Below are 20,163 nucleotides of genomic sequence, written 5' to 3'. Positions count from 1 at the left end.
ATATTTTCATCAATTGTTTTAAAAAAACAAATGTCAGTTTCAGTTATGCGCTAGACTTTGAGGTCATGAAGAACCATGTGCGCTCTATTTATTGAAACACATTTTAAAAGACCGCGGTTGCTAGGAGTACAGAAAGCAAAATTGTTGCAAAATTTTATGAAACGGGAAGCGTGAGGGATGATCCAAAATCTAGAAGAACAGGAATAAGCGACAATACAAAGTTTGCTTTTATTTCAAAACAACAAAATGTTAATTGTTTGTAGGACAAATTTTATAGAAAGGTAAACTACACCCATGCAAAGTTCAGTTATCAAAAGATAATTCGGTTAAACTTTTGTGAAATATTCATAAGGCATTGTAAATCGACACATGCTACTTGGCATCTATATGAATGCGACCCAAAGAATTTATTGTGCTCCCCTTTCTTCTGCGTATTGTATTCTGCGTACCCAGTGTTTACAGCTGATTCTACTCTTTTCAAAAAATCTAGAATGTGGGATGGCTTTAATTGCCAGAGCGCTCCCAGGTGTAGTGCTCCTTGTAGTTTGTGCAGTGGAGATAACTGCCAGAATAGCCCTCCAATTCAGCCAGAAGAAGATATCGATTGTGACAGCGACTCCGATATTGAATTTTTTTTATAAAATTTAATGAAAATTCTGACCATGAGTTTTTTATGGTTTTTTTATGCATTGTCATGCTCTTTCTACATAATTTTTTAAAATGTATTATTACCAATTCAATCTGGTACAGTTTTAGACAACTTGTTTATTTTATTCAATAAATGGTGATTTCTTACTCTATAATTAAATTATTTTTAAATGTGTAATCATATATATTTGCTCTTTTAATTTAGGGGTGGTTTTAAGGGTTGAAAGGCTTGAGAATATTATAGACATTTTAGAGAATGTGGAATAATATTTAAATCCTTTTTATCAAGCGATTGTATTTAAGATTGGAAAGGGGGTTAAAAATTCGATAATTAAGATAGGGAACATGAAATATTATTTACTCGTTACTTAAATCTTTTTACGTCATACGAAAGTAATTTTTTGTGATTTTTTTAATTTATTATGAGGTAATTGTGGTAAAAAATACTTCACAATTTCACACTTCAATATCAAACACGTTTTCTAGCGATAAAATGACTCAATGTCAATTTTTCCATTAAGGAGTTGTTTACACCCCTTAAAAATAATAGGAGAAACTCAGATCTTTTTTACTTTTGAAAAGTAAGGGTAAGATAAGCCTAATTCATGCAAATTGCTTCACAGTAAAAAAATTTTTCACTTTAATTATTGCAGTAGAACGCAAATTAAAGAGAAATTCGTGTATTACGTTTATTACGAAACAGATTATGTGGTGATTGACAATTCTTGAGATTTCTCTATAAAAAGAAATTTTTGGTTAACAAGTATGTTTAAAAAAGTGATGTAACCAATCAACCAATCATCAATGACATTAGTTTTGTAGAGGGAGATCCGCTAGAAGATTTTTAGGTAGGATAAAGGAAATTTTCTTTATGGGAAGAAGGTTTGTTGGAGTTAACCTTGATATAAGATGTTGTTTCTCTACAGGGTGGTAGCGTGGGGTTGTTGTATTCCAGCTAGAAAAGAGGAAAAGCGGTCAAAAGAGTACGAAAAGAGAGCTCTGGTTAGGTGAAAACGATTCCCCTAGGTTTGGGGATATATATTTTTTGTTTTATATATATTTTTTGTTTTTTCTTCTGTTTTTTCATTTGTTTGTTTCTTGTTTTACCTTTCTTTGACGTTTTTGTTTATTTTTAATTTAAATAGGGCGCAAGGAGGTACAATTGACGGGAAGTGATTGTATTTCAAAAGTGTTTTATCTGTTTTTACCCAATATTATATCCAATTATATCTATTTTGGTAATTTTGAAAGGTAGTTGATTCAAATCACGCGATAAAAATTTACAAATGAAACAGATTTGTGCAGGTATGGCTTCCAAAAAAATTCATTGACTAAGCTTGTATATTTCACAAATCTCTTAATCAAACGACTAATGAATGTTTCGTATTGTCTTCATATGAATCAAATCTGTTCAGTATGCTATCACAAATATGTACCTTTTTAATCGTATATTGATATTCTACGACCATCTACCACCTCATATTTCCATATTTCTTCAAAATTATCACAGGATTCTTGCCACTGCTCATTTAAATGCTGATAACGCCCATTTCTATAATAGTTATCTCTCTGAGGGTAAGATCTAAATGGGCTTCAAAACGTAGCCCTTAATCAGATTCAGTAATTAAATCTAGTGAATTAATTATTTTTTATGTCAGGAAATAAACCTTTTGGTGTTGTCAGATTTCTTATTTTATGATTTGAGCTAGGAAGCACGACCCAATTTCTTTATACGGTCCCCGCATAATATATAAATATTTTTCGACAGAATGAAATGTACTACGTGGTCTACTACTAATTCATACGAGATAAGGGATTCAATTTCTCGGTGAATAATATTTCTATGAAAAGGGTGAGTATATTTCAAACAAAGTATATTACTCCTCCCAAAAGTTCATGGAAACATGTAAATGATATCTTTGTTTATATACAATGTGTCCCCGGATAGGTGAAAAAACTATTATTAAAGATGAAAATACTTCTATAGAGTACAGCATCGTCTATCTGAAAAAATATAATGAAAGTTATTGCGAAATAAACATTTGAATTATCATCTAATCCCATATACCAAATTTTGATTTCGAATGGAGCTAGTCAATTTTGGTGGACTACTTTCGGGTTTTCATTGAGGGTCTCGCTCGTGCAATTTACATCATTGATCCTTTCTTAAATCCCAAAATTTCTGCAATTTTTGAGAGAATTTTTCTCTCCTCATTCATCGGATTGCATAACAATACTATGACTCTTTTATCCCGCCTTATGTGGTTTTCGGGTCGTATAGATTTTCAATTCTGTCGCTAGCAACTTGAAAATTTGATTCATACACCACGTGCATTATTCGTCTCAACTGAATAACATAATTTTCTTAGACTGAATCATTTCCATGTCAAAGTTTTAGATAAAATTATACGTCTAAACAGGATACTCACTACATGGGTTCGTAACAATGTTTAATAATGTCTAGGATCTAGCAATGCCGTCCCATATAATGAGATTTTTTAGAGAGAAAATTTTAATTTTTTAGTATTTTGGATCTTTTGCCATTTTTGCGAAGATGTTAAAGAATGCGCTTACATAAGTTTTTGTGTTTATAACCAAATTGCTGCAAGAAATCAATGGCAGATTCACTCAAATGGTTATCAACTTATTTCTTTGTTAGATCAATCAATAAGACATGAATTTTAATGCCATTTAGACAAATTATAGTTACTATAAATTTAAAAACATTTATGTATGAATGTTTTTGTTTGTCTAGATATATAATCTTGATTTTATGATTAAAAATCGGTTTTGAGGAGCAAACCGAAAGAAATTGAAAAATAAATTTTTACCTGTTTTGATGAACAAATTTTCTACTAACAGAAACTTAAAATCAATTTCTACATCAGGTAACTCATCATCAGCTTATTTCTCCTTCAGACAAAAGCCAAAAATTCGTGAATTTTTTAAACAATTCCACGTCAACAGAAAGAGTTTGCTTCTTAACGCAGTTGTGGTGCTTTTCTTTTTGTGAAAGTTTTTGAAAATTCGGTTTAAGTTGCACTTTTGAATGAAAATTATATATCCAATAATCTTCAGATTACCTTTATTCGACGAATTACTCTCTACTGACAACTATCGATTGGCCTCTAAAGCATTATCGGCAATAATGTTGGCTTTTTTTTCGCAGTCATCAAATTCGAAAACATGACAGTGTTGATTGTGTGTCTAGCCTTGAATATTATAACTGTGATTTTGATATCATCAAAAATTGATAATTTTTAGAAAACCGCAGAAATTATTAACCAGAGATTAACCATTATCATCGAAGTCTCGCTGGCAATGCGAAAAAATTTAGAATCCTACCTATATCTCCAGTTAAATAATGAATTGTTTCCTTTTAGTACATGAATTATTTTTAATAAGTAAAACAGAACTCGTCGTTTGTCAACATGTTTTTTCCTCTTCTGCTATCATACATTTATTTATAAAAGCTCAGTAAAAAGGTCGAACGTCAACGTAATTATTATTAAAGGTTGCTAATATGTGGTAATCCTATGTGTGAGTGCGGATTTTTCTGAATTTAGAGAAAATTGACTATCCAGCTATAACTGACTCTTTTTTAAAGGCATCCCCTACGCGAATACAAGATTATACGGAGACTGCATCATAATTCACGATCATAAAACAGCTGAATTCAAATGTGGCCGTATTAGTTAGAGTGAAGACAAGCATTCAATATGGCTAAAAACTGCGACAACTATCAATATGATTAAAAAAGTTCACAACTTAATACTGGATGACTGTAGGATTAAGGCTAGAGAGATAGAAGCAATCATTAGCATATAAAAAGAACACATTTGCCATATACGTAGAAGCTGTTTACACTTTCTCAGTTTCTTCTTCACTTTCTCAGAAGCTCAGTCTAGACAGTGGATTGCAAACAGCAAACCGGAAAAGGCCGGATGGCTCTCCGTTTTTGAGTTACATATTTGAAGTGTTACTTTGACGTGAGTTTTCTGGTAACACTATAATTTTTAGCAAAGTTGTCATTTGTATGGGGTTGGGGACGTTTTGGTTAAATGAATATGAAAAACTACACCGACATGTTCATAATTGAAAGACATCATATCAATTCTCGCATTAGTGACGTATTAAAACAGCAATTCACACCTCTTACTTCCTATGTAAGTAATTTCTTTTAATGTATGTTAACATTGGAAAGTGGATCGCAAGAATCGTTCAAAACTGAAATTCAGCAAAGAGTTTTGACCACAATCCGACAGATCATTTACTGAATCCGCTCAAACTAAACAAAATATGAAATAATTTCAACCAAATCGTGCAATACAAAAATAAAATCTTTCATAATTTTAAAATCTTATTTATTGTCTAAAAGCGTGGTTGAAATTGATAAATACTTTTATCATTTTTCTAATTCAGTATCTCCAATCGATCGAAGCAGCTCTAATTTTGCTGGAGGATGTATTCACCCAGCAACTTCTAGAAAGTCTTAAAAATATAGTTTTGAAATCCCATATTAATTCAATATAATGTCTGTAAGTTGTGTCATCCTGTCTATCCATATATTCAAATGAATTTCTATTTTCGAGGAAAAAATTTGAATATCAAATAAAGCGTGTATTTATATAAGTATCTAGTGCGGGAGGTAGGGGATGATGATGAGACTGATTTATTATTTACCAAAGCTCTCGTTTTATTCTCTCAAAAACATATTTATGTCTTTCAGTTATTTTTGTGAGCTATACATCGGCAGAATCTTCAGTTCCACTCTTGTTAAGAGCGCAGTTTTTAATTGGTATTGCTTTCGCCCATGGTCTTTCGTATATTCAAAAATTACGATCTTCTTAAACAGTTTCTGAACTAATATTTGTACAAATATTTCGCTTGAATAAACTGTCTGTTCGCTATACGGTTGATATTTCTGAATGTTACTATATGTTCATCATTCTTTTTATTAAAATGCTCTCACAAGACATCTCACACATTAAACATTTGTTGTCACTGATCGAGGTTGTTTTTCAACTTCTTGGTTTTCAAAAACAATTTGTGCCGTTGGTAAACTGATTTTCCTATGCTTGACTATTGAGACATACAGAAAATATAACCCAACTGCACTTCACTGATTTACAAATGTGTTAGCTACACGAAATTGCAAATAGGCTTGGGGATGTACTCTAGCATACGTCGATAGAAACAACTTAATCAAATTATCTCTACTAACAGTATCAATTCTGTCACAGATCTCCTATAAAAGCAAGAATTGTTATTTTTCTTTAATATTAATATTCTTTATATATTACAATATTCACGAGTTTTCTAGAAAAGGTTACGTGACCACCCGCTTTTATTGAGTTTAAATCAATTTCCACTCTCTCGGCGATTTTCCTTTCCAATATATACAAAGTTGTTGGTTTTCTTGAATTATGTTTCTCGTTTCCTGAAATCAGTTCGGTTTCAAATCGAATCAGTATCTAAGTAGCTGCTCCTTTAAAATACGCTATACTTGTACCAGGTTATATTTGGAGCTATTGCTGATTATCTTAATATTTGAAAGCTTTGAAAGTTTGTTATAATATTAATTTCCCTATAATTTATATATGGTATGGACTCAAATATTTGATCAGAGTGAAAATTCTGAATAATGATAATATCAAATTCTTACATAGGAGGATTGATTATTCTAAATGTTTTGAAAGTGCCAGTTTGGTCATTCTGTAGCTCTACAGCTGAGGTTGCAGCACGTGAAAAACTAAGCTACTAATAGCTACATCACAAATTCTACAATGTGAACTTTTAATTTAGGGCTGCAATCATCGCGGCTTTCCTAGGATAAGTTCCAGCTCTTATCTCTACCCTAAAATCTTGGTTGTGTTATTGCTTGCAGGTTTCACATCTGTTCTCATTTCATTAAGTAATTGGTACTGTCCAATTTAATATCAATTTAACACACTACCCAAACAATATGGATATATTGAAAAATTCTTAACCTACTATAGAACCAAACAAAATTTCAATATCAAAATATTTTATTACTCAACATATTCTCCTCTTAATTGGATACATTTATTACCGCGAACCAGCAACGTCTCTAGACTTTTCAAAAAAAATGTTTCTTCTTTCTCTGCAAACCACACCTCCACAGCATTTATTACCTCCTCGTTGGAAGACAATTTACAACCTTTTAAACTTTTTTTCAGTTGAGGAGAGAGATGATAGTCGGACGGAGCCAAATGTAGTGAATAACGGGGGTATTCTAGTAATTCAAACCCCAAATCCCAAATTTTTTGCATGGCATCATGAGATTTGTGTGCAAGAGCGTTGGCCTGCAAAAACAAAACACTTTTGGATAACTTTTCGTGTCTTTTCTCTTCAATTTTTCCCATAGAATCAGTCAATAATGTTGAATAGTACTACCCTTATCTAAAAAATCAATCATGATTTCTTTTGGACACGAAATTTTTTATGTCTTGGAGAACCAGAGTGTCGCCATTCCATCGATTGTTGCTTTGTTTCTGGATCGTAGAAATGTACCCAAGTCTCATTCATAGTAACAATTCGGTTTAAGAAGTCTACATCGTTTTTAAATCGAGCACGGATCGAACGCGATGATTCTACCCTTGCACGCTTTTGGTCAACATTCAAACATTTGGGCATCCATTTTGCAGCAACTTTTCTCATGTCCAAATTAAGTGAACTATATGATGAACGCGTTCGTATGAAATATTCAATGCTTCTGATATCCGTTTTAGTCCAATTCGATGGTCTGATAACTCTGCATCGATATTTTCGGGGACTGACACACTTCACGGTCGCATACGAAGGACATTGATCACCAAGGGTGTTAAGCATATCTTCGTAAATCTGCTTACCGCTTAACCCTTTCAAGTACAAGTACTAAAATTTTCCGATTATTTTCACAATTTCGGTTGACATCTTTCTTTCAATTTATTGCGTAAGTCTGGTTTACTTTTTTGACGTCAAACTTCACGCTGACACTTCTAATAAGTTATTGTTCGTTGCTATGGTAACGCAACATTTTGTTTATGCATCGAACTAGTCTAGGCTAACTAGATATCAATACATCCTCGTATAACTGGGCGCCAATTCACAATCTCACAATTCTACGGCTTATTGTAATATTTGAAGCACTCTATAATCAACTTTAAATTAAATTGATGTTACTAGCTATAGGATAATTTAGAGTGATGTGATCAGTAGTTTAAGATGACCAATTAAAAAAATTCCAGCTCTTATAAATAAATGGCACTATGTCTCAGCATTGCGAGCTTGACGTTTGTGAGAGATTTTCTGTTTTCAGATGCCAAAATAAATACGAAAATCGGACCGTGGAAACTGGACACAAAAGCAGCTATCAAATGCAGTAAATGCCATTAAAAACGACAACATGCTAATCTATAGGACTACAATAACGATTAACATTTCAAGTAAGACTTTGGAAGGGCGTCTGAATAAAAATTATCCTAGAAAGTTCCATTTGGGCACAAGAACTACATTCGGCTTTGAAAATGAGAGGAGACTGTGTGATCATATTATATAGAAAATGAAGTCTATATGATTTCCCTTAACCAGGAATGATCTGCGCACAATCGTATCTAAATTTGCACAACAATACAGACATACAAACATAAATTCAATACACAAAACCAGAAAGCTGGATATGGTTTTTGACTGAAATTTGAATGATGTAGAACCATCTCAACCTTTTGGAGACCCTTTTTGAAGGACAACGAATTGTTTACTAAGCCTTCTAACATCTTGAATATGGATGAAACACTTCCACAACTGAATAATCGTCCTAGAGTAGTTTTAGTGAAGAATGGAAGTGAAGTCGTAGCCACAATAACGTCGACGAAAAAATGAGAAACTATAAGTCTGCTGCAATTGCGAAGGAGTATTTTTACCTCCCGCTTGCATCATGAAGCGCAAAAATAAAAAGTAGAGTATGAAGATGGCGCACCTCCAGGTTCCGTCCTCTAGATGTCACAAGAATAGCTTCCATAACTGTGGATATCTATACAGTTCAGTTGAAGTTCTTGAAACAGCCGAAGCAAATGACATCACTCTTTTTTGTTTGCTAACCCTCAAATAGACCTTTTTTCATGTCCTAAGAATCGTGTTTCTATTATTTCGTGATTGACTTAATAATCATCTAGGTCGAAGGATTACCTGATTACAATTTGACACTATTTTATCAAAATCTTGGGGAAAATCTACATTTCAAAGGAATGCTACTGGGTTCAGCTCCACTAGAATATATCAGTATAACCCGTCCATTATTCCTGATTATTATATATATATATATATATATCAGATCTATGAAAAGTGAAATAAAGGACCACTATAATCTATCGTTTCTAATGAAAGTCAAATCGCAAAACCATTGGGTGGTGACTCGAAACCAGGAACGTCAAAATCTGATACAGACACTATCAAAGCTCATTCAAAATTTCTTCGTGAATAAGTCCAGTCTCAGAAATTCACAGCATTGCAACAAAACGTGCAAAAATACTGACTTCAAAAGAAAGTAGGTATTAAAAAAGAGATCGAAAAAATAGAGAAAAAACAAAATATTAAAAATTCCAAGCCTTGTTTGTATGAAAAAAGCAGAATCAAATTCTGAAGAAGAATGTAAAATACATTCAGAGAGTGAAGATTCAACTGGACTAGAATACAAATATATAAAATAATATTGGATTCAATGTATTTACTCCTAAATAGATGCATGAGAATTGTACTACAACATGGAAAATCAAAGCAAGAGGAAAGGAAAAGGAAAAAGGACGAAGAAATAATATGGCTATCTGACACAGATAGGTCGGATAAGATGACAACTTACTTGGTTTAAAAGAAGTCAATTACTAAAATGTCAATTGAGGAATCGTCTCCAAAGTCTGTTAAACCATTGTTGATTGATGAAAGATTAATAATATGATACAGATTTTCATTTCTTTTTGTAACAGTTATATAAAATCTTACCTTAAAAAATACGGCCGTATCACCCTGAATTACCCTCGTTAGTGTCTTGTATTTAGTTTTATCATATTCTTTTGAGAGGATTAAGTGACAAAATATGTTATTTATGTTCTAAATTAGAGTTATTCACTATCAGCAATTTATCAAAGAAACTGACATTTATTCAACAGAATAAACGTCATAGGTAGTGCCCAACAGAGAGGAAGAAATCTGAAGCGTAACATAAACACGTAGCAAACTCAAATATGATTTTACATAGATATATAATTGAGATAAATGATCAAATTAAGTATTCTCTTGAGACTAGACTAGCAAACATGGTAATATGGAAATACAAATGTTGATACGTTCCTTTATGTAACAGTAAATTTATTGAGCTACTACTCTCTATAAAGTTTCAAGTACTTGGAAGATGAAACAAAGAAATAAAAAAATTCAACATGTTTTTTTGACATCTTTAATGTAATGTGAAAGAGAATCAATATGAATAAATCTTACCTGGTAGTGGAAATGTATCAAATTAGCATATGAAAGGGTTATATTCAGTAGTACCATAGGTGTTACACACACTAAAAATAATATACTCGTAGATCCAAGTAACAAAACTAATCTCCTTTCTTCTGCAAACTTCTTAGGATCATCTTCACCAGATGTTTTACGACTAGTCATCTTCCTTCTCCTTTCGCAAGATCTTCTATACACAATTAAAATTCTTAAATTTAATGCTGCTAAAAGAATAACTGGAATTATCTTGAATATTACTTCTAATACAATTTTATACACACTAAATAGCGGACTATTTAAATAAACCGTGTCCTCAACTCGTTGATAGATTATAGTTCCTTCTGGTAACAACTGACACGTTCTCACTTCATTTCTGAATATGATTGGAATATAAAAAATTGTGGAGAATACTGGTATGATAGTGACAACGCGAACAGGTGATCCTAGAATAGGTCTAGCATGACCTGGATGGCATACGCTGACATATCGTTCCAAAGTTAAAGCCAATAACATCATAACACCTATTCCTAAACAACTGTTGCCAAGGAATAGTTCTAGATGTGCAAAATAATATGCTGGAATTGAATCTTCCCAATGACCTTGTTCTCTGTGAACAAAAACTCTCCAAGCAAACGGTAGAACACATAGCAGAGCTAAGAGTGCAGCAAGGGAATAACCTGGAAATTAGAAAAAAAAATTATTGGATACTTCGGGAGCATACTAAATATAATATAGAGAATGATTAATGATATATGGGTAATTCTTCAAACTAAGGAGGAATTTGACTCTGATTTCATCACATTTTTTAAACATTCTATTGGCGGAAGTTAATACAGTGTGTCGGGTGTGTGTCTCGAACATCCCCGTTAATTTTTTTATTCATGACCATTTAAAAAAATCGAGCCATAAAAAATTGTGGGTGTCACTAGGAAACAACAAAAACCAATCGAAATCAATTATTTATTTCACAAAATTTTTTAATTTGCCTCTTAACATTAATTCGTAATAATCAAAGTATCTTTCATAATAACAAAAAGTAGTTCCAAACTTGGCTTACATTCGAATTATATACCTAAAACAACATTCAACAGGAACATTAATCATCAAATGATTATCAAACATAATAATCTATCTTAAAATTTACTTGCTAAGATTGTTCATTATCACTGAGCTCAGGACCTATCAACTCATCATCGGAAGTATTTTTTGTAACAAAATGATTCATCATATTACTCATTAAATTTTTCTTTTTGTAGGATTTGTCTTAGTATTCCCTCCAATTTTTGCGAGCTTGCCTTTTTCACGAGCCGTCATTTCAGAAACTAGTTTTTTCCTGCTTCTCGCAGCTTCTTATACTTTTGCTTTCTTTTCTCTTTTTCAGCCGCTAATCTCTTAGGGTCTTTTTCATATCTAATTTTTTCAGTTATCCTTTACTTTTCTAATATTTCTTCTTTGGTCTGTCTCTTTATAAGCGCAATTTTTCCTGTGTAACAAAATATAATATTCAAATAGAATATTTGTAAGATCGATTGAATAATGGTTTATTTTAAACGTTTAATCCAAAGTGTCGAAACAATTATAAGAATACTTTTTTAAAACCATCACCATAATAAGAAATTACAAGAGTATGTTCATTTTATTCATTAAACCATTTATCTGCAGTTTAATGTATTGTGTAAAAAATCCTATTATTGCATAGAAGCAATATTTTTAATATGATCTGTTACGGATCGTTAATCATTGAGCATGAGCCGCCCTGGTCTTCAGACAGTACTGTAGAATTATTTACCGAAATAAATTAAAATTCATGATGTAAGAATGTATAATTGAGAGAATATACTTAAATATAAGCTGTAATCTCGCAACTTTAAAGGCATATAACTCGAAGGGTCGTATGAGAAAATTTTTCTCGTGTCACAGTATTATTTTCACGTCATCTACTCACTCCCGAATTTTTCCATCAAGACCTGGAACACCAAGTATAAAATAATTTGGCTATGGTCTGAATACTTTCGTGGTTCAAAGATATTTAATATACTATTCACTTATATCAAAGAACAATAGAAAAAATGTAAAATTAAGATAATAAGTTAACATATGGTAAGTCTGTAATGAAAGTGTACACCGGGAGTTCCAAATAAAATAAGTCAAAGAAGAGATAAAGGAGACTGCTGAGTGACACGTGTACGATTATAAAACCACATAAGCAATAAAATGTTGAAGCTTCCAAATCACAACACCAACATTTTCTTCCATTTGATTTCATTTGAAGGGGTAAAAAGAATTATTTTATCTGGAAGAGATTTAAAATAATGAAAATATGTATCATTTTCGGGTGCTTGATTTCCTTTTATATCATGAAATACCGCTGTCTTATTCCAAAAACCATCTTATCGATGTCATGATGGAACCGTTCTCCTTGTTCATCGGCAAATGCTCCTAAATTTTTAGGAAAGGAGACCCGGTGACACTGAAGAAAGTGTACTTTAAGAAACATGTATCCAATGGCTTTGTGCGCTAACAGCATTCCCTCGACGTGAGTGACATTATCATCACTTTTGTGGATATTTAAAAAGTTTTTACATACGTTTCGAAATTTAAGTGATCAATAAACGTCGAATCTTGGAAAATTGTTCAATTTGGGAACCCACAAAAATTCGCTCTTTGATTTAGCATCGCTAAGACGAGGAAACTTTGTTTTCAACAATTGAAATACATCACCTGTCTTGTCCATTGCTTTCACAAACTGCTTGATCAATCCACGTTTGATGTGCAAAGATAGCAAGTCAATATTTTCCTTCGGAACCAAAGGATAGGGGATAGGGCGATATTATCCACCAGGAATAAAATTCTTTCGCAGAGGCCAGTTACGTATAGCGTAATTTTTGACTCGGTCTCGGCTGTTCAATTCACAAAGGAAGCAGCAATATTTTGTGAACCCTGATTGCGCGCCCGTGATTAGGGTAACAGTAAATTTTTTCGCGCACCTGTAAATCAGCGCGGCGTGATGCAGTGAATATATTTTTATTAATGTTTTGGTAATTATCTAGATTAGGTTACACTCCTCCCATTACGTTAAAATTTCAGTATTTCAGTACGTTATAGAGAAAATTAACCTATAAAATTCGATATATATATATATTTAGGGCACAGAAATAACACATAGTTTTTCAACTTTGAAGTTCCAGAAAAAGAAAAATAATTTATACATCATTTATAACCTAACCTAACCCAACCACTAATTTTAACCAAGAATATTGATAGAATATCAATAAATAAACAGCACTATACAAAAATTCATAGAATTTTATCTTTTTCATGGTCAAACACGAGTAAAAAAAATATTGATAGGTTTACTAACGATAGTCGTATGTAAACAAATTCTAAATTCTCTGCAAATTTTATGATACATGATGTCATCATTAGGTAATGAAGAGATGCGCAGCCAAACTATGATCTATAAATTGTTTTTTTTTCTGGAACTTCAAAGTTGAAAAACTAAGTGAAGAAATGATTTCCGCGCCCAAAGTTTTTCAGCATAATTTTCTCTATAACATACTAAAATGTTAACAAATTCGGAGGGGTGTAACCTAATTTAGATAAGTATCAATGTTTTCATATATTTTTATTTTGTTATAGTTTATATAGTATCAAAATTGCCATACACTTTGCTATACATTTTATTACCTGATTTCGGATATTTAACGGCTAGACATTGAAAAATGTAAAAAATAAATAGGGGATGTCCTCCACAAACGGAGGATGATGGGGCACAAACTAAGTTCATATTGAGATTCAGTGGGTAATTTTACATAGAAATCGTCAATAATGGTGAAGGGCCCATTTTCCTGCAGACCAGTGTAGTTAAAACACATTTCAATACATAGTAACCATAATAGTGAAATGTACATAAACAACAATTTTTTGTCAATCATTTGGTTGATCCTGAGATTAAGTGCATTTTCTCATGAAAAATATACAGTGCTTTTCAGATAAAAGTATCCACCTTTAATAACTTTTGTAATACTGGTATTTAGAAAAAATCCAAAAACACGTCAATTTATGTTGGAAGGGGCAAGCATTATGGCTTATTTAAACTTACTGGAAAAGCCACCCCCTCACCCCTTGCAGCATCCCCTTTATTTTTTTAAATTACTTTTCATATTTTTTATGTAAAATTTGGATACTCCTCTTTGAGCTGATTTCAAAAATGTATAATACTTGTAGGTTAAAGTGGTTAGTTTATGAGATAAACAATTTTTCTTTTAAGAGCACAAATTTTAATTATTATTTACTTTCACCTTATTTGCCTGTACTAAAATGGGTTGTACAACAGTTCAAACTCTTTAATCTTTTTAACTGTGCTATTTATTCTACTTAAAAAATCCAAACAACAAAAAACTCTACTTTTTATTAAAGTTTGACATTGTCAACTAGAATTTGTAGTCACTATTGATAGTGTAATTTGATACATTATTTATTTTGTTTCTCTGAAATGGTTTACTCTTTAAAAGAAAGAATTGAAATTGTAGGTTTATACTACCAAAATAATAATTGTGCAAGAGCTGCTGCTAGAATATTTAACGAATTACATGACGGAAGACATGCAACTCATAAGTATGTAATTCAACTGATGGAGTTGAGTTATGTATTTTCTGAGACTTCGGTGTGTAATGTTGGAAAATGTAGCCAAATTGCTATGCCGCTGTAGTAGCAGACTTTTATATCACTATTTTATATTGATAGATCAGTCAAATACAAAAAGATTTTCCAGCTGTGATTTCATGAGTGATACGAAAAGACATAATTCCATCTTATCAATTTGAATTTCGTTTGATAAAGTATAGCAACTATAGACCTGATGATGAAACTAAAAAAATGGTCCTTTTGTAAAAGGCTGAAATATTGCAGTCATATTAAATTTACCTAGGAACTGAAATTCTTTTATTTAACTCCAATATCCCGAGAAAACATAAAATTCGCCATATTTTTTGATAAATCAGCAGTTTTATCGATCGGATCAATTCTAGAAGAACCTACAATCATTTGTCTAAAAAACGGTGTATAAAATTCAAGATAAATCACCTTGATTGACAAAATAATAAATTATCCTCTGATCAAACAAACAAAAAATCTAAAAATTAAATGTGAGGAGCATGTTAAAAATAATAGATGAATGAATAAAAGAATAAAAATATCTATTGGTTGTTTGGTAGGCACTCCAACCAAAGCTCTGATTCACGAGCAGGTTTTGAAACCGGTGTGTACCTATTACCTACAACTATGAGGCTGTACTAAAAACAAAACAATTTCAAATATTTAGAAATGCTTTAATATCGAAAATTACGGACCAGGCAGACACTTCTTGATACAAACATTCCAATTTTGGAGTATCCTATCATTTATAGAACCAACACCGGACACGAATGATCAAACAAAGTAAATCATTGAAGCTTGTATAATTGAAAAGCTGGATTAAATACATTTCTATTATCAAATTGGAGAAAAACTCTTTTACTTTTAGTTGATATTTCCGTTTTTTTAAGTACATGTTCAACCACGTTCAACAACCTAATTATGTGAATCATTATTTATACAGGTTAATAATGTACTTTGTATTTGATTTTTTCTCAAGACTATTTACAGAACGTTCGTCTCTTTTTTATTTTAATTTGTCAATATATGCATAAGTATGATACTTTAGAAACATCTTCGTCAATGTAAATTTTGCATATAATTATGTTTTTGCATTGCAAATGATATGGCTGTCATGAAAAGTTCATTTATTTTATCGTTAAGTCCTTACCCAAACGTATAAATATACGTTTGAGAAACGGTGAGTCTTTCCCCACTGAAAATTGTTGAAGAGTGGAGTGAATTTGTAAGCTGTAAGCGATTAAGTAGTAAAATACGAGTTTCCTAATTTATCTCTTAAAAATTTGGAAGCTCACTGTTGACCGAATAGATTGTTACAGTCTTTAATTAGTTGGTCTTTTCCATTAAGGATCTGATAGAGATAAAAAATGATAGATTGTATGATTTTATACATGAGGTAAGTCTTTAAACAAACCAATGATTGCGGATAAAAAATTATTATCCTCGAAAAATTTATAAACAATAATGTGAATTTAGTTTGGTACTTTCTACTGGATGTTGGATAAATTTTCAAACCTTTGAAGCAGATATGATCGTCATATGATTTTCACCTTTTATTATAAATTAAGGATAATTTTAACTTCTTCGAAATTGAAGAATTATCACTTCTGTTTAGATATTACAGGGGTCATGTCAACATGCTCTAAAGACGCTGCCTCCTCTCCACTTTATATTAAAAATAAGGGAATCTGACTGATCAATCAAAGATTCTAAATAATTGATGAATCTATATTCAAGTAGCTCAAATGAGTAGGACTAAAATCTTGAAAAATTTGAAAAAAAGCTTCCTTAGAGAAGATTGTACGGTATTTTAGAAGCAGATCAATGAGATGCAGGGTTATATAACAAATATCTGATAGATATAGGTGAAGAGTGGCTGTGAAGTCAAAACGACCCAAACAATGTACAATCTACACTTCAGGAGAAAATTAAAAAAATGGTTTTAATGAACGTTGTTCCAGATAATAGATTGTTCATGTCAAGAAAGTATTTTGCCTGGATTTCTAATATAACTTAGAATGTAAAAGTTGATACACATTTAGTATCTCTTTTAAAAATATTTGTTGTTCTGGAGCAAAATGTTCAAATTTTGAGAAAACAATGATAAAGTTGTATGAAACAATTTCCAACGTATATCTTAATTTTCATCAACTTGTTAATATCATTTAAGAAATACAAGGGCTTTACAGATATTCTCTCTCATTTCCGGAGATATATCGTCATTTTTCACTCGTCTCCTGATGGGCTCTTTGACACGTTATTTGATTGATTATTTCGCAAATTATATTTTCTCTGAAATATTATAAAAGACTTAATTTCACTCCGGTTACTATATTTAGATATTAATGTACTAAAACAAAACAACAAAGTGTTCAAACCGTTGAAACCATAAATATAATTATCATTATTTAATCGACCTTATTTATCTTGAAAAGAAAATACTTTTTAAACGTTATTTAGTCTCGGAAAATGAAATCATATTGGCAGCTGCCCAAATAAACCGTGGTAGTGCGCAACTTTTTATTATAATATCGGTTTAGTCAGGACCGAATTGGAGCGGCGCGGAAAAAAAACTTATACTAATACTAGTACCACGATGAGTTTCATTGTCTTCAATCAATATCAAATTGATTCCATCTAATTAGGGATTGTAGCAGTGAGAGAATATAACCTTCATTTCAAATGTAAGGAAAATCATCAAATAACAACAAAAAGCTACTGAAAAATACGATTTGTACAATCAATTCCCAGAAATTATGTCAAGAATTTTTTTCTAGTTTATATGCTTTAAAATACTGAAAATCCAGATGACTGAAGTAGTTCATAACATCAGAGGATCTCCCAGTTTCTGTTTATTAATTTTGCATATATTGAATCATTTATTTATAAGACTCCTGAAACACTTGAAGACCGGATTTCGGCTGAAATTACCTGAATACTTAAGCTTAACCCTTCCCATTATTGATAACATATGATTGTTTCAACAATTATTTCCCAATTATTTTGGTCACGTTGTTATATACTTTCTTGGAAGTTGATTTTTCCTTAGTGTTTTGGCATTCCTTAACATATTATTTCTAAAGTTATCGTTGTCAGGTTCCTACAACTTCTTTTCGTAAGTTCATTCCTCTAGGCTGGACTTCAATGTTTCACAGTTATTTACTTTGATTATACTCCACTCTTGTTCGAATTGTTGTAACATACTTTTTACGTCTAGGCTTCGACTCACGGCATTTCATACCGTTTTTTTCTGTTCATTCGTTCAGATGATCAAAATCTCACCTAATACTAATGAAACAATTGTTACTATAGACTATTTCAACTATGTTTTTTTTCTTTTTTTCTTCTCCTCTTCACCTAGTTCCATTTCGCCCCAAGTATCAATCCATCTTCAGTCGGCTTTTGTTAGCTCCAATTTAGCTTTATCAATAGCGTAGGAAGGAACAAGTGCTTATATTTTGAGTGGAAAAAGCGCGAGGTCAATAAAGTACAAGGAAGAGAAATAATATTCAATAAAAATATAATGGATCAATTTGAATACCAGCGATTACTTGCAACGCTTCTTTTTCAACTAGTATGTCTCATACTCCCAGTTGTTAAAACAATTTGTAAATCTGCTACTGAGTCACTTTAGTCACTTATTTGCAATGCCACCGTAAATTATGAATCTTGACCAACGCTTCATAATTTTGTTTGTTTCAAGATAGAAAATACCAAATCCATGAATTTTGTAAATTTTTTTATGGCGATTGTAGATTTTATAGTAGTAATTTTGTTTACAAATGTTATGAACGATTGAAAAGTAAAAATTAGTCAGTTGAAGATGGATAACGATGAGGACATACTTTGGAAACTGAAATGAGAATATCTCTTATGGATGAAGCAACATATGATTCCAAAACGAGTGAATGTCAAATTTAAGTAGAGTTCAATTATATGCAGATATTCTATCGATAAAATTTTTGGGTCTACGGCTATGACCTGAACAAAAATATTCATAATTTATAATGAAAAACTAGCTCTAGAAAGGCATCATTTTGAGTTATACTAGATGAGTGTCATTATAATTTGAACAAATATTAAAGTGTACTCAAATTGTATATTATAGATTTTATTTTGTCAAGATGAATTCTTTTTTGAATATGAGTAGATTGTGCTAGAAGGACTGGAGTCTTTCGAAGTATGGTGTTGGTATAGCTTTTTCGCCAATTTGATAGTCTAATTATTGATTTCAGAAGTGGAATTAGGTAATACGGCATCATCCATCGACTTGGAAGGCAAATCATAATCAATTGTCTAAGCTGTAGTGCTATATATACAGTCCTCTAGTTTTCATAAACACTAACGTTGGTGTTCAACAGTTTAGCTTTTCCCATGCGTCTTCTGGATCTTATCGAAAAGAAAGAATGTGCTGAAAGGAACATATTTTACACCTGGCAGACAACATGGCAGATTTTTTGGTAGAACTTTTCAAATATATTCCACTATTCATGACTTGAACTTTGAGATGAGCCCATTATTAACAATAGTAGTATTTTGAGGGAAGTCAATATAAAGTTACCTTTTTCCATAGTTCTTCTATTTCTTGTATATTTTCTCTTTTTGAATTTTAATTGAAACGAAAAATAGAATATTTCAAATCGAAGAAAGAAGTGACATGTTGATATTTTCATTCAATTACTACAGTTTTAGTATAATTTTATAAGAAATAAGCTCCCTTAATAAGTGGCATCAGAAATTATGAAGGTGTTCACACACATATCCATGGTAAAACGTAATATGAGGTATTCACGATTATAATGATGAAACTTAGTAAATGAATAAGAGATAGATTTCTAAATGTATTTCAATCACAGCCAATAAAATTGCAATTGGTTCCATATTTGGAGAAAGGGAATGAATAATTACATTTATACGATTTTTAAGAGCCAAGAGGGTGGAACTGGAGATCAAATTAAGATTTAAACTCTAGTTTAAGCCAATAATAGACAATATTGCTTTATTTTACAGGTCACAGTTAAGAAGACATATATCTGCCAGTTGTCACTAGTGGGGAAATATAACTAAAATTTTTCCGATATCTGTTTTAAATGAACGGAAATCAATTTGCAATTACAATTTCTCTAACAATGAAATGGTCTTTCTGGTTACCCTTGTGAAAAAACACAAAGAAAGATTTGCTCTTGGATGAAAAACTTTCTGTTTTCTCGACGCGTTGATAATATTGATAATTTCTTCATCATTATCATTATCGAGTTCATCAAATATAAATGCAAATTTTCAATCATGTCACCAAATACCTTTATAATTTGAAATTTGAAAAAATTAGATTCGGATTCTTCGCCGATAACGTTTAAA

The 20,163-nt window shown here is 31.6% G+C and overlaps 1 protein-coding gene across 1 annotated transcript in view; it reads right to left on the bottom strand.

Annotated features, from left to right (window-relative positions):
- Positions 1-20,163, bottom strand: part of LOC130441872 (probable G-protein coupled receptor B0563.6) — a 234,735-nt gene that overhangs the window by 8,710 nt on the left and 205,862 nt on the right. Inside the window, exon 4 of the mRNA XM_056775697.1 lies at positions 10,144-10,826. Coding sequence (XP_056631675.1) covers positions 10,144-10,826 — 683 coding nt within the window. The remainder of the gene's footprint in view (positions 1-10,143; positions 10,827-20,163) is intronic.

This window comes from Diorhabda sublineata, chromosome 3 (assembly GCF_026230105.1).
Source record: "Diorhabda sublineata isolate icDioSubl1.1 chromosome 3, icDioSubl1.1, whole genome shotgun sequence".
Lineage (NCBI taxonomy): Eukaryota > Metazoa > Arthropoda > Insecta > Coleoptera > Chrysomelidae > Diorhabda > Diorhabda sublineata.
The sequence above is the reverse complement of the archived record's forward strand: the minus strand, read 5'-3'. Positions and strand labels throughout refer to the sequence as shown.